General features: G+C 42.9%; 1 protein-coding gene across 5 annotated transcripts in view; it reads left to right on the top strand.

The window, feature by feature from the left end:
- The window catches only part of SFMBT2 (Scm like with four mbt domains 2), a 105,050-nt gene that overhangs the window by 31,679 nt on the left and 58,294 nt on the right, over nucleotides 1–15,077 (top strand). For 4 of the 5 annotated variants that reach the window (XM_030290286.4, XM_072918660.1, XM_002189313.7 and 1 more), the window contains exon 5: nucleotides 13,294–13,382. In XM_030290286.4, coding sequence (XP_030146146.4) covers nucleotides 13,294–13,382 — 89 coding nt within the window. Of the gene's footprint in view, nucleotides 1–13,292; nucleotides 13,383–15,077 lie in introns of those variants that run through there. The other variant, XM_041721086.2, reaches the window with a different exon arrangement.

The following is a 15,077-nucleotide window of genomic DNA, read 5'->3' as shown; positions in this document are numbered from 1 at the left end:
TGCATTTGTAGCTAAAAAAAGCTTTTTTTCTCCACGCTGTCACTTGGGAGTGAAGAAACGAGGGGAAAGTCAGCATCTTTAAGTGTAAAAATGTAGCTACTTCCTCAAGTGCTGGAGTTGATGTAGAAGATTAATTATATCCAGGGGAAACCTTTCCAGATTCAGGAAGTCATCCTGCAATGTGTTGTACCAGTTTTACTGAAGAGACACTGCCGTGATGAGTACAGAACCTAGGGATGGGGAAATCCTGCAATTCTCCTGTGCCAAACAACTCCAGGAAGGTCAGTGAGGAGTCCCTGCCCGTGTGAAGCATCCACACCCTGCATGTTCTGACTGCTGAAATTACCTCTTCCATAGATTCCTGCTTCGCTGTCAGCAGTTCTGCTGTTGACCTTGACCTTTTCAGCAGGTGCATCTGTTGGGAAGGCCTCTTCATGTAGAACATCTAAATTTATTTAGAAAGAAGCCAGAAAAACTTAAGAGCAAGCATTGTATGATGAAGATGAGAGATTAAGGGTTCACAAACCAGTTGAATGAACCATGGCTCTGCACTAATATTTGATTTAGCAGTGGAGGCATTTGGGTTCACCAGAGCATCATCATCTCCAGTCAGAATATCCCAGGTTCATGGAGAAGCTGAAGTTGTATCAGTCAAAGGAAATTTAGAGCACTGTGGAAAAGCTGCTTTTGTTTCAGGTCCTGTAGTACATTGTTATTCTCACTTCACACATTGCCTTGCATAATGTTCCACGTTGATCTCTGATTCAGATTTAAACTCTTCAAAGTTTCAGGGGATGTTTTTGATCCTGGGATTTATAGTTCAAGCCCCTTTTCTGTTTCCAAGTGAAGAAAACACATGTTTAGCAAGCACAAAATGAGCCTTGATGGAGCATTTCTTTGATGGTGTTGTGATGATGGTTATGAATTTACATTTTGTGCATAGGATGTTGAGCACCTCATGGGGCCTGGCTGTGCTTTGACTGTACCATTAATTTCGGGAAGGATGCATGATGAATGTTCATCAGGCCCTGCAGGTTCTGATTTGTGGTGCTCACATCACACAGCCGAAAGGCTCCGGAGTGATTAAACGGGATTCAGTCATTAGGAGCTGGCAATACAAATGTGATTAATTACAGAACACACTGTAAATTGTGAAATGAGTTTGATGGTTTTTTTTTTTTTTTTTTTCAAAACATATGTTTCTGCTTCATGGGGTGTCAGAAGTTGGAGTTGTGGTGAATGAGGTTTGTTTGCTATTTCCATGATCATTTGGGAGTGTGCTGGGTCATGGGAATGGTTAGCTTTTCATTGTTGTCCCAAGCTCTGGGGGTAAGAAGTGAGATTTGGGGAGAGTCACAGGCAAATCCTTAAATCAGACCTTACAAGTCAGGCTCTTGTGCTGCCCAAGGTGTATCCTTTGAATAAATACCTACTTTATTCCTTCAACTCTGTCCAGCCTCTGTTTCAGGCCAGCCTCTTTAAACAAAATTTCCTCACTAACTCAAGCACCGTGGCACCAGCCTCCCCCTCCCCAAGTCCTGACAGAGTTTTCCAACAAAGAATCCATTTTGCCTCTTGCCTCTGGGGTGCATCTTTATGCTGGGGATGTCAGGCTGAAACAATGGTTTCATGGCTTGCTTTTCACTTTGAAATCACTGCTGGTAAAAAGAAAAATAAAAATGGAAAAAATTTGGAACATACTACCCAGGGAAGTTGTGGTTGCTTCGTCCCTGGAAGTGTTCAGGATCAGGCTGGATGGGGCTTTGAGGTACCATGTCTACTGGAAAGTGCCCCTTCCCACTGTAGGGGGTTGGAACAAGAAGATCTTTAAGGTCTCTTCCAGCCCAAACCATTCTGTGATTCTAAAAAAAACTCCCCTAATTTTAAGCATTAAACAAAACTTCAGTCCTTTTTCTTTTTTTTTTTTTTAATTGTTGTTTCTTCTGTATTAAACGGTGTAATGCATTCAATAAACTGCAAGCATCATCCCCACTCATTCTCCCTCTTTCTGTAGAATACAGATAAAAGAAAAAGAAAAATCCCAAATCCCAGCCCCAAATCAGAATGGATTTCTTGGACATCACATCCCTCTATTTGTCTCCTAAATTTTGATGCTTTTATTTGTGGAGGATATTTGTTGTAGACTGTTGGCACTACTAGGGAAAAACAACATAATTGTGCAGTGAACTGGTTTATGGTTTATGTAAGAACATTGTGCTGCTGTAAATTTGTTGGGTTTTGCAGAGCTGTTTCCAAAGAATATCCTTCAGAAAGCGACCGTGGGGTTTGGGAGTGAGGAGAGGCACTTAGTATGGGGGATAATTGGATGGAGTTTGGAGGTGTGAGGTCAGAGCCCTGGGCAGGATATTTATACTGCAGTGACATCCCCAGATGGAATGGACCATAAATTTTAGGTGTTGTTATGCCACAAAATCTATTTGGGGCTGGTCTGTGAGATCCCAAAGGCACAGGGCATGGAGCTGCCTCTTGTGTCCAATGCCAAGGCAAGCCAAGGGGAGGGTGTTTGGTGTTCAGGAAACCTCCAGGTTTTCTTTCTTTCACTGTGTGGCATCAGTGACACCTGGGACAATGGCATTTTTTGGGAAAGACCCCAGTTCATACCTGCTGTTGGCATGGGCCAGTGTGTGCCCAGTGCTGCCCAGAAATTCTGATTCATCTCTGAACCAAGCTGGTGGCTGGCTTGCAATAGTTCTGGCTGTGGTTAGGAATTCTGACTTGGAAGGGGATTTATCTAGGAATTAGCATTTTGCTTTGTAGACACATTTTTTTCCCTCTTTCTGTATTTCTGATGTGGAATTAGTACACAAGGAGCTGTGGACAGCTACAGGAAGCCCTTACCAGGGTTGATGGCTGGGAAAGCAGCATAAACATCCTCCCCTATGGCTTTCAAAACTTTTCAATTGGGATTTTACAATTTCTGTTACATTTGTCTGTCTCTTTCGGTCTGCCTGCAAAGATGAATGAATACTCCCTTGGTTTTCACCCAGAGGGGCTACAATTTGGGAGGAAATAACCGTGCAAATGCCTGCTAAATGCAAGGAATCTGGTGTATGTACTTGTTTCTCAATACAGGTGAATTCATAACCTTCTCTGAGCTCTGTGATCTGGTTTTGCTTCTGAGCACGTTGGTTTAAGATGCTGATTTTCCTCGGATAACAGCGCTCTCACGATGTTATTGCTATTATTCTTTTATCTCTATGGGATAAAAACTGATGTTGAAATTACAGTCACAATACCAGGTCCCCCCCCTCTCTTTTCCCTGAAAGCTCCCAAACTGCTGATTTCACAAGGCCTTCATTAAGACTCCTGGGTCTGGAGATTGGGAGCTGGAGCTCTCAGTGCTCGTGATCCATCTCTTCTGAGCCCTGGGCACGGTGCTTAATGCACACGGAAGGAAAAAATAATCAGGGAATGTGCGTGGAGGCTTGGGGTTAAGTGCCAGGAACTGCAGGGTTTGGATGCTCATTTTCACAGTGAGCCATCACCCTAATGGTCATTGATACTAATGATGGAGAACCCCTATGGTTATGTGGTGTGTGCAGAGCTTTCAAAATCCAGGCATTGCCTGGCTCTCAGAAATGCCTTTCAGGAACTCTGTGTACGCATCCAAGATCATTTCAGTCAGCCAGTCCCAATTTGTTTCTAAGACTGTTGTTGGTAGCAATGAAATTTAGTTACCTTGCTCCTAGAATTGAATGGGGCAGAGAGCAATGGTAGTGCTGTTGTTTAAAGAGTGTGCAGTTTCTGTTTAGGCAAGAAATTTTGGAGGAGCACAAACCACTAACTCTGGGTGAAACACTCAGACTCTGTAGTTACACCTCAGTTTTTTTCCTAATTCATCACAGAGGTAATTGAGACTAAAATCAGCCATTTTTGCCACGTTGGATTCTGTAACAAAATCACAATAATCAGCCTGCAGATAACTGTCCCACTGTCCTAGGGTGACTTTATGCTGCTTTTATCCCCAATTGTCTGTTCTGCTTATGCTGGATATTGAGTTCTGTGCTTTTAAAACCAGATTTGGGAGCCAAGGGGGGGAGAAGCAGAAGCAGTGGTGGCTGTATTAAAACACATAGAGATAAAAGCTTCAGATTTCCTTCACATAGACTGTGTTGTCTGCAGTGTAGACAGCAGGAGGGAGCTCTCCTTTGCTCTTAGTTTTTAGCTAGCTGAGGCAGAGAAGTTCCCCAGACTGTGGCTTTTCTTCTTCTTGGAACTGATCTGCCTGCTCTGGACTGAAAACCCAGAAAAACATCAGGAGCTCACACCTGTGACCCACTGGGGGCCCAGGACTTGGCATTTTCCAGCACAGGAGAGACTGATAAAAGACTGAGTGAGCTGAGCTACACCCCACAATAAGGACTCTCTGAATTTGCCTTCTCTTCAAAACAATGAGAGATTCCATTGTTTAATATTATCAAATTTTTTTTGCTTGTGAGTACTTTGCTTGTTACATATACAGTTTTTTTTCCACTTTCCTTGAAGGAGGTTTACCTCCAGAACTGGTTGGGGAAGGGGCTGCTTGAATTTGCTTTGTAGAAAAGACCACTTCAGAAGTTTCCTCCCAAAATTTGCCCTAAACCAGGACACCCACTTAAAAATTGTTGTGTCCAGCAGATATTTTTGCATTCCCCTCCCAGTTTTTGGGGGGTGTTAGTGAGGGTGTATTTTGTTACCTAGTCCAGGTGATAACATTGCAGAATTATGTTTCAGGTGAAATCAGTCTAAAAACACTAAAAATAAATAAAAAAATCATAGAATCATTTGGGTTGGAAAAGATCATTGAACCCAGCCATTAACCTGGCTATAAATGCTTTAAACAGTTGAATGCTTCATCATTAAATTCCAACTGTTAAGACTGGATAGCCACAGGTGACTTCTTGTTATGCTGAAGGTGAATGAATTGGTTGCATCCCTGCAAGGTGAAGGGTGGGAAATCAGAGATTAATTCCCCTCTCCTCTTGCCATGTCCCACCTGCATCTCTCCCCCCTCATTCCCCATTCCCAGATCCTGAAGGAGAGCAGTGCTGTGTCTGGATGATTCCCGGCTGGCTGGTGCTGATCCCACCTGGGTGAAGCTCTAAAACAAAGGGATGTGACAAGTGCCAAGTGGAGCTGTTGGATTTGCTGCTTTTCCTTATCTACATAATCTGATTGCAGCTGATAAGTAACGCCACCAAGACAGAGCAGAGATCCTTCCCATTAGCAGCACCCCTCTCTTTTTTATCCCTTTCCTAAAATTTTATTTTAAATGCTTCAGTGCAAGCCAAGTGTTGACTTTGAGTGGAGGGAGGTAATTAATCACATTTTCAGTAGTTCTGAAAATGATTTACTTGTGAGTAGATCATTTCCTGCTGGCTGGGTCCCTGAGGCTGTTGTGCTCAGGAGAGTCAGGGCAGGCTGGTCTGGGTTTGTGGCACGCTGTGCTCTTGGGATTTAGGAGGCAAATTTTACTTCTGATTTTGTGTCAGAATCCGAGGTATTGATGATTCCAAGATTGTAGAAAGTCTCTGTCTTTCTGCCCCGCTGCCAAAGAAGAAGCCATAATTGGTCTGTGCTGTTTTCAAGGTTGTTTATTCTGTTTATCTCTAACAGGTTCTGCTGCCCTGCCGCAGCTCTGTCCTGCAGGGCAGCGTGTGGGGCTCTGCCCTCAGTGGGATGGTACAAACATTAAATACCACAAACTACCTGTGCTGGATTTACAATAACGTGCCAATATCTGTCACCTACGTTGAACAGTGTGTCCCCAGCCTGAACCAACAGAAAAATGCCAACACCACAGTGAAACATGGAGGGCATGAAGAAGGAGAAAAAGGACAAGGCACACCCAATTTCCTCCATCTTGTCCCCTTTGGACCCCTCATCTAGAATCCTAAAATTTTACTTTTGCACCCATGCCACACTTAATTATTACTTATATCAAACACTCAGAGCTGGTAATTCATCCTGTAAGATTGAAAACTCTTTTCCATGGACAGAGATCACAGACAGTGTCTCTGGGGGCTCTGTCCAGGGGGGTTCCAGACCTGCCAGGGCAGCCAGAGGGAAGCCCTGGATTCCCACAGTCTTGGACACTTGGACATGGGAGCAGAAAGCCACAGCAGTGGGATGTCAGCAGAGTGTGTCTGTACCCATAACATTGTGTTTGGGGTGAACACAACTGATCCTATTGCGTGGGAGTGCCTCAGTAGTTGGTGGTGGTGACCACTTCAGGATAAAGTGTCTTGTTCAGCTTCCTGAGTTACAGTGAGTTAATGGAGGGGATTTTTACAAGATTTTACATAATTAAAAAAAAAAAATCAGTATAATAGCACCCAGTCACCCTGTCTGCATACACTGATGATTTTCTCCCACAGCATCCTACATCCACCTCTTCCACCCACAGTTCCTGCAGCTGGGCTGGAGTCTGTAGCCAGTGCAAGCTTCAAGGAATGAAAAAGCAACTCCCAAACCACCTGCTGCTTTTTTATTGTGAAAAGGATAGCAGTTAATTAAAGACTAGAGAAACCCCAGGGGAATGGTGTGCACTCTGTGAAGGGCTCAAAGGATGTTGGGAAGCAAAGTGTCCTGTGGACACTGAGGCAGCTTTTTGCTCATGAACTTGCTTGTTTTGACCCAGAGGATATAAGCTGCTAATTTCTGGAAACTCTGAATGGCAGCAGGAAGGATAAAAGTTGCATTGTACTGAAATTCAGTGTAGTTTAATAGAAAAAACTCTAAGGGAGATGTTCAGGTGAGAACCTAAAGCATGTGTTCATGCCTTTATCTGTTTTTTTTTTTTTCCTCTGTACTTTTTCTAATCAAAGAGTGATTTTTCATGCAGAGTTGGACGTACAAGGATTAAAGTCTGTGTTGGCCCTTTCTTGAATCATGACCACAGAAACTACAATTTAATATTCTCTTAGAAATGAGATAAAGACGGTTTGAGTAGCTTCAAAAAACAGAGGGCATCAAATATCTTGAAGAAAATATTAAAAACTTGCAGAATATTGTTATTAAATTAAGTAACTCACATGGGCTAAACATTAAATTGAAGTTTGCACTTACTCAGTTTTATTTTTGTGAAAGTGAGATAATTAACAGTGAGCAGATCAGTCAACAGCTTAAAGTATCATCTACTCAGAGAATACAAGAGTTACACATTCTCCTACAGACTTCACACCTCCTTCCAGCATCTCTTCTTTAGCCTGTTGTAAATTCACATGAGTGGGAGCACAGAGTTCTGATGGTCCAGAAATGTCTTTTGAGCACCTCCATTCCTTCATGGGCAGTTGCTTATGATTTCTGGTTTCCATGAAAATCCTCTCTATATATTATTTTCCTTGAATACTTTATACAAGACAGGTGTATAGAAGGCAGTGCCTGAGCTCTGAAGTTGGGGTCTCATGATATTTGTGGCTGCACCACAAGGAAATCAGATCAGTGGCTTTTGATGCACTTTCTTTTCTTTTCTGAACTGAGTTTGCATTATTTTGTGATCCAGTTCAAACCGCAGAACTCTGTTGCTGTGAGAACAGAAGACTGTTTGAAGTTTTAAGTAAGAAATTGTTTGAAGATGTCTTTAGCCCCATTTGGCTTTTTTTCAGGGAGCCCACAAATGAATTCAAAGCAAATAGTAATTTAAAAAAATGTCATTAAAGCACTAAGTAAATTTTTTTTTTTTAATGTAGATTTTACTTGATTTAATTTGGAAATTCTTACCAGGGGATCTGGCTTTGTAGGGTATGCAGTGGAGTATGTTCCCAGCCCTGAAGGTCTTGGGGAGGGTTCAGAAACAGCCTGAGCCTTTACTTGGGGACAGCACTCAACCCCCTTCCTGTTTTCACATCCAGTCTGGTTCACAGGGATGTAAATAGTGCAGCAAGACGAATGAAAATGTGGGGATTCAACCGTTTCCTGTCAAAATGCTGCTTTATCAAAATGGAAATATTTTGTGAGAACATGTCAGTTTTGACAAATTGTTTTGATGGGTGAAGTCTAAACAAATTGTTTTAGCATTCTATGTTATTTTGATATAAAGACATCTCATTTTGCCTCCATCATTTAGACCTTTATAACATAGTTACAACATTTATGTGTTAATATTTTTGTAACTTATAAATATTGCATTGAATGTGTGACAACTTCAAAATTAAAAGAAAATGTCAATATTGTAAGCTTTCTATAGTTTTGCAATATGCTGTTTAGCTTTTAAAAAACTGCATATCTTGTCACAGAGTCACAGAATGGTTTGGGTTGGAAGGGACCTTAAAAATCATCTTTTTTCACCTCCCTGCCATGGGCAGAGGCACTTCCACTAGACTTTGGATGCTCCAAGCCCTGTCCAGCCTTAGTTTTGCTGGCTGGGTGACCTGTAGCAGATCTCCACTATAATGTCACGATCCCTGCTGGATGGAGTGGCTGGAATTCCCTTGTGTTACCCTTCAGGTGCTCTCCTGCTGATCTGGGATCTTCTCTCCAGGCTCTGGGCATTTCCTTCTGGGACCAGCAGCTTTAATTTAATGTATTTTAAATGTATGTCTGATTTTTATATCTAGTATATATATATATATGTATTTCTAATCTGTATATCTGTATTAAATTTTGAACATCCTGAATATTTGTTTAGAAAATTAATCTTTTCATGAGATCCTGGTATTTGAGTTTATTTCACAGTGGAGAGAAAAGAATTGCCTGAGTCCTGCCCAGCTATAATTCCCCTTGTTAACTATTTTTTTTTTTGTTCCAGTCCTATGAAAGAGTTAAATTTTTAATGATAAAAACAGTTTCCATACTGAGAGTGTTGTCACTTAGCAGATTAATCTGAAAGTTCTTAAACCATTTTATAAAGCTGTTTAAGATGCTGTTCTTCACATATGAGAAAATTAAAACTCTGCTGTTTAGAGGTTGATGGCTTCCAGTGAGGATTTTCCAGTAGAGGTGTCGACAGGTTGCTGGTGATCCTGGGTTATTAAAAAAACAAAGAAACACAACGTGAAGAGTGTTTTGTTGTTTCTTGGTTGTTGGTTTTTTTTTTTTAGGTATGGACAAAAATGAGCATAATTTGATATTACTGCTTGTTGTATCCATGGGGCATGCTGAGGTGTTTCCAAGGAGTAGTTTATTTTTAGGTGCTGTATGCCTGTAAGTTATTTATGCTATCATTCCTTTATTTTACCAAACGCAGCAGTTCAGATCCCTGAATCTTGTTCTTGCCAATCAAGTGGGTTCCTCTGGGGGGGGTGGGGTGGGGCAAAAACAGTCAAGAAAAATAAAAAACCTACCACATTCTTCCCATTGTCTTGTTGGCCTTTCAGATTTCAAGGATTTTCCTGCACTTTGCAGTGTCTTGTTTTTGGGAAAAAAAAAACAACAGGAAAATGAGAATTTCCATGTAAACCTGAGAGGAGTGGCTCTCAGCAAAACAGCAACTACTAGAAAACGAGATAAAATCCCAAGAGTTGCTAATGTGATAATAGTATCTCATATTCACTGAATGAAGTGCCTGTGCCTCAGTGCTGTCATGGGACTGCGAATGTGCTTTTAATCTCTTATTTCTCTAGAGAGACAGATAAATCTGAACCCATTATGTGCTGAGGCTGAGGCAGGGCACAGAGATTTACAGGGTTGCAGGGAAAGAAGCTGCTGCCCTGGCTCTGGGGGGCTTGGAGGGGATGGGGTGTGCATTGCTCCAGCATTTCCAGCTGCTTTTGGAATTGTTTTTATGGTCAGCATGCACAGAGCAAGGGGAAAAGGCTGAGCTTGAGCAGCTGATGGGAAAAACCTGATGATAAATAAAAATGGGGCTTTGCACATCAGCCTGTGACCAGCTCAGGTGATGCCAGCCTGGAGTCCCAAGACACAGCTTAGGAAAATGAGAGCAAGGAGTAAAAGTGAAGAAATGGCAGTGGGTCAGAAGGGGAGGGAGGAATGGCAGTCAGAGAGCTGTGGGCAAGGTGAATCGAGTAGAGAAAAGTGGGAAGAATTTGAGGGATATGATCTATTTTTTGTGTGGAGTTCGGGTCTCTGGAAGGGGTACTCAATTTTATAACCTGAGTTTTTTTTCTTTCTCATTCAAGAATTTGCTGTAATAATTGCCAAACTAGAAGGTGAGCTCTGAAATAATCATTTTTTCATGAAAGGAGACAGTGAGCTGCAAGGACCTGTTTTTTTGGGTTTTTTTTCACTTTTGCAAGTGTGGATAATTTCACTGAGGTCTGTTGGGAGTGGCTCACCCTTCACCAGCCCATTGCTGAGTCTGGGAACTGGTGTATCCCTACAGCTGCTCCTCAGGAATTGGGGAGGGAAATGTGGGATCTTTTTCAGGTGTCTGAAGCCCATGGACCACTCCTGACTCACTGAATTAATTTAATTCAGTGAGTCAGGAAAATGTGTTGAAAACAGGAATACTAGTGGAGTTTAGGTCCCCATGGAGCAGGATTCTTTAGCCTGGCCACCTTCCCTTTCCATCAGCTGGCCAGCCAGCTAAAAAAAACCCAAAATAAATAGAGTTCTCCAAGCCCATCCAGCTGCAGGAGAGGTTCAGTAAAGCCTTTTCCTGTAGCTAATGGGGGAAAATGGGAAATAGTGATGGAAAGTTCACTGCTTCAGTCCCCAGGTGCTGAAGGAGTCTGATACACCAGAGGAGCACCAGCATTTCTGGAGAGGGAAGCTGAGGTTGGGCACCCATGCATTGCACTCAGAGCCATTCTCATTTACCCAGCAAATTTTCCTTGGTTTGAATATATTTGTTTAACATTTTGCTTAGTCCTCAAAGGCTTTTGCAGATACCGTGATCATTCAGATTCACTTCATTACTACTAAAAATTAATATTTGCTCTGTGGTGGCTTGAACTGTAAAACTGAGAAGGCTGATGGTGCTCTGTAGGCACAGAGGAAGGTACAAATTCCTGTTTCTACAACTTCCAGTGCCATTTCTTGTCTCTCAGAGGTTTTCAGAGTCGTTTTATCTATGCCACAAAAGCATAAGAAAGGAAAACCCTAGAAATTAGATTTGTGTGGGAAGGATGGTTCTGAAACCACCTAGAAACTGAGAATAGCTCAGAGTTTTTTTTTCAGCTGAGCCTGTTTAGTCTGAAAACAGAGGTCACCTTGTGGCTTTCAGATTTGGGAAGCCTCTAATCCAGATCTGAATGTGGAGAGGAGCTTATTTAGATGTCAAACTGTGAGGTGCAAGTCTTTCAGAAAGGACAGGGGATTTTTTTTTTTTTTTTCTCTCTGAAAGGCACTGGGAGACTGACAGACAGCCAGATCTGTGAATCAGACATCGTTATGACATCTCCAGTTGGGCATCTGGAAGTGGAAGCCCCTGAAATCTGTTAATCTGTTGTCAACTTTGAAAATCCTATTCTCCCCCCATCTCCCTCCGCCCCACTCCTGCCAGCTTTGAAAGTTCAAAGTGTGTGCTTTTTATCACATTTGTCATTCCTTGGTAGTGAAGCTCTGGCATTCAGAGATTTGGCTGACAACTTTGTGGGAATGAGCCAAAATTGAGTTCAACTTGCACCTTTCTGTGCTGCAGCCAGTGCTGTTCTCAGGGAGGCAGAAGTCTGAGCTTGGGGGACTCCAGCCTCATTCATTACCACAATTACTGTCCTCTCCCTGAAGCCAAAATCCAGCTTATTTTCTTTATCCTGAGGTAGGTGGACAGGAACTGATGAGGTGCACACAGCAGGAGTGCTGAGAGAGAAAGTGTCATATCAAAACCATTTCTTCTCAGGCTGTTCTTTCATCCTAAATAATGCAAAGGTCATAAATCTTCTGGAAATCATGCAAAATCGGTGCTGCAAAAGACTTAGAATGGTTCCAGGCAAGTTCAAACACTACTTTATGGAGGCTCAAGTCCAGCAGTGCAAGGTTTGATAATTTTAAGTACATTTAAATGCATATTTAAAGTAATTTAGATATCTAAATGGAATATATAGCTCAAGCTGGGAGAACTGGCTTTTGGGGAAGGAGCACAGCTCAGAAATGAGGGTGAGATAAGGTGCACTGGGCATGGCTTGTGTCTTTATCCATGCCCAGTCCTGTGGATTACCGTGGGGTAATGGTCTTTAAACAACATATCTAGTTGTTTATTCAGGGGAAATGTTTAAATTTTCAAATGCTTATGATTTTTCCCTTCTATAGGTGTTTCTTAGTTAGCAATATAACTGCATTCCTGATGATTCTCACACATAAGTAAGATTAATGGGGAGAGAAAACAGTTTCAGATGTAATTTTATTCTCATTTGCAGGCAGGCAGAATTAAAGTCGAATTTCTGGATTTTTGATTGCAACTGCACAGTGCATCTGAAGAGGCATCTCTGTCTGTCAAGCTGAGATATGCTGAATTATTGCCTTCATGTGTCCACTGATTTGAACAAGAACTGACCCAGAATTTGAATCCCAGAGGCAAAATTTATATATTTCAGTTCAAATCTTATAAAACTGCATACACATCCTAAATTAACGTTGGTTCACAGTGTTTACCTCAGAAATTACTTTTTTTTTTTTCCCTAAATGAAACAGAAGTTCCTGATAAGGGAAAGACTTTAGGTCTTTCTTCTTGCTGGTGTATTGACTCAGCAGCTGATATATGATGTTCTCAGGGTTGATTTTTCTACTTCACTGGAAAAGCACCTGGAGTTTCTGGTCTCCTGTCAAGGAATCGAAAGTTTGCACAGCTTCTTTTTTTCCCAGAGGTCATTAGTGAACATACAGAGAGACTTTATAAATCACATCTGAGGCCAGGTGATAAGCAGGAAACGAGTGGTTACACAAGCAGTGGCCAATTCTGAATGGGAGAGATGGGGATGATAAGAATGATGTTGTAAATCACTGTCAGTGGCTCCCAGTGGAGCAACACCTTCCCCTTTTTTGGGATTTAACTGTGTGCACAGGTTGCCCAAAGAACTGGACAGCACAAACCAGTTTTTTCCCTTGTCTGAGTTGCAGTTGCATCCAAAACTTTCGAGCTGGTAAATCCCGAGGAGATGTTTCCAAAATGACTCAGTCACAGGATGGTTTGGGTTGGAAGGAACATGAAAGATCACCTCATGTGCAGGGACATCTTCCACTATCCCAGGTTTCTCCAAGCCCCATCCAGCCTGGCTTTGGACACTTCCAAGGATGGGGCAGCCACAGCTTCTCTGGGCAGCCTGTGCCAGTGCCTTGTGCCTCTAATAATGAAGAATTTCTTCTTAATAAACACACCAGGTGCACTGTGTGACACACACGTGGCAAGTCGCTGCAGCCTGCTGTGCTAAGCGTTTCTTTTCTTCCCTTCCCCAGCAATCAAGGAGAAATACATGGACTGGACAGAGTTTCTCATCCAGGATCTGACCGGCGCCAGGACGGCCCCTGCGAATTTGCTGGAAGGTGTATGTATTAGATTGCAGTTCCTCCTCCTCCTCCTCCTCCTCCTGCTGTGTGCTTGCAGTGTCTGTGTGCCAGCCCTGCCCCAAAATCCATGGCAGCAGTGCCTGGACTCTGCTGGCTCTGCTTCTCACCCAGTCACGGGGAGTTGGTTTTGCCTTTTAGTTCTCTACAAACTCAAAAAAGGCCTGGTGGGGGGTGGAGAGCGTGGAGGGGATCCCCAGAAGGGAGAGCTCAGCACTTCAGTGCCCCATTAGGTCCATCAAACTGGTGACCTGAGCTGCCAATCCATCTCTGCCCCATCCCTGGAAGTGTTCAAAACCAGGCTGGATGGGGCTTGGAGCAGTCTGGTCTAGTGGAAGGTGTCCCTGCTCGTGGCAGGGGGTTGGAACTAGATGATCTTTAAGGTCCCTTCCAACCCAAGCCATTATGTGACTCTGTGGCACAGGTTGGAGAGGGGGTTTAGTAGATAGTGGGGATTTATCTTTACATGGGAAGTGCTCCCTCAAGGACATTCCCTCCACCTAAATCCAGCAGTCACATTTAGCAGGGAGGTTGTTGGGTGGGGTGGCCTCAGGAGAGAAGAAGGGTTCATTTTTCAATGCACCCATCTGTGGCCAAGAGCCCAGTCTGTGCAGCAGATCCGTGGGGTGGCTTGCACCTGGGACAGCCTCAGTGTGCCTTGGGATCCTGGACAAAAATCCCACAGCCTCACCTTGAAACCACGGGCAGCTTTTGCATCCCCCTGCTCTCCTGTGGGGGAATTTGGAGAGGAGACAAATGATCCTGCAGGAGCCCCTCATTCTTTGTCCCTCTGTAAGTGGGGGCATACAGGAATTTGTGAAAGTGCCCACGTTGGCTTGTGGAAACCTGTGTGCATCCAAGCACTGTTTTTGATCATTTTGTCCCTGGCCACTTCCACCATCCACAGCTGCATCCTTTTTCCACATGCAGCATGAACAGACCTGGCAGAGAGAATTAATATTGATATTGTACCATTAGTGCTTTTTTTCCCCCCAGTCTGAGGGAAGAACAGCCTTGCAGCCCCCAGATAATCCACATCCTCAGGCCTGCTGCTTCCCCATTCCTGGACTACTCCCAGGTGGCATATGCAGAATTCTGCTGGTGTCCAACCCCCATCTCTGGTGTGTGCCAATCCTCCCCTTTCTGCAGGCAGGGAAGAGAGGCAGCCCCAGGCAGAAAAGCAGAAAAAAAACCCCTGTGTTGGTTTGAAACAGTTTCTGACCCTTTTCTGGTGTTTTATGTGCTTAGTGCTGTCTGTGTCGTGCAATGTATGTTGGCCCCTGTTGACAGATTTGCTGTTCATGAGTGCTGCAGATTGTTGTTAGACTGTTAAATCAGTATGTAGTGCTACTTTTAAAATATTTTTTTTTTTAAACGTGTGAAGGGTTCTTGCATTATGGTAAATGTTAATATTTCATGCAAGCCGATTATTAATCCTAACCATTCGGTTCTCATGGGGTAAGTGACAGCCCATTGGCTTAAAATTTAGCACACGGATCAGGGAAGCAATATTCACTTTGATACAGCCAGGGATTTATTATAATAAGTTAAATCATTACACCATCGTTTCATATTAAAGAATATTTTGTTGCAAGCAGTTGTATGAGAGGGGAAAAAAATCCACATTAAAGTGGATTTCTGTTGTATTATTGAATTTTGACATCGCATTTTGCCAT

This window comes from Taeniopygia guttata, chromosome 1A (assembly GCF_048771995.1).
Source record: "Taeniopygia guttata chromosome 1A, bTaeGut7.mat, whole genome shotgun sequence".
Lineage (NCBI taxonomy): Eukaryota > Metazoa > Chordata > Aves > Passeriformes > Estrildidae > Taeniopygia > Taeniopygia guttata.
The sequence above is the reverse complement of the archived record's forward strand: the minus strand, read 5'-3'. Positions and strand labels throughout refer to the sequence as shown.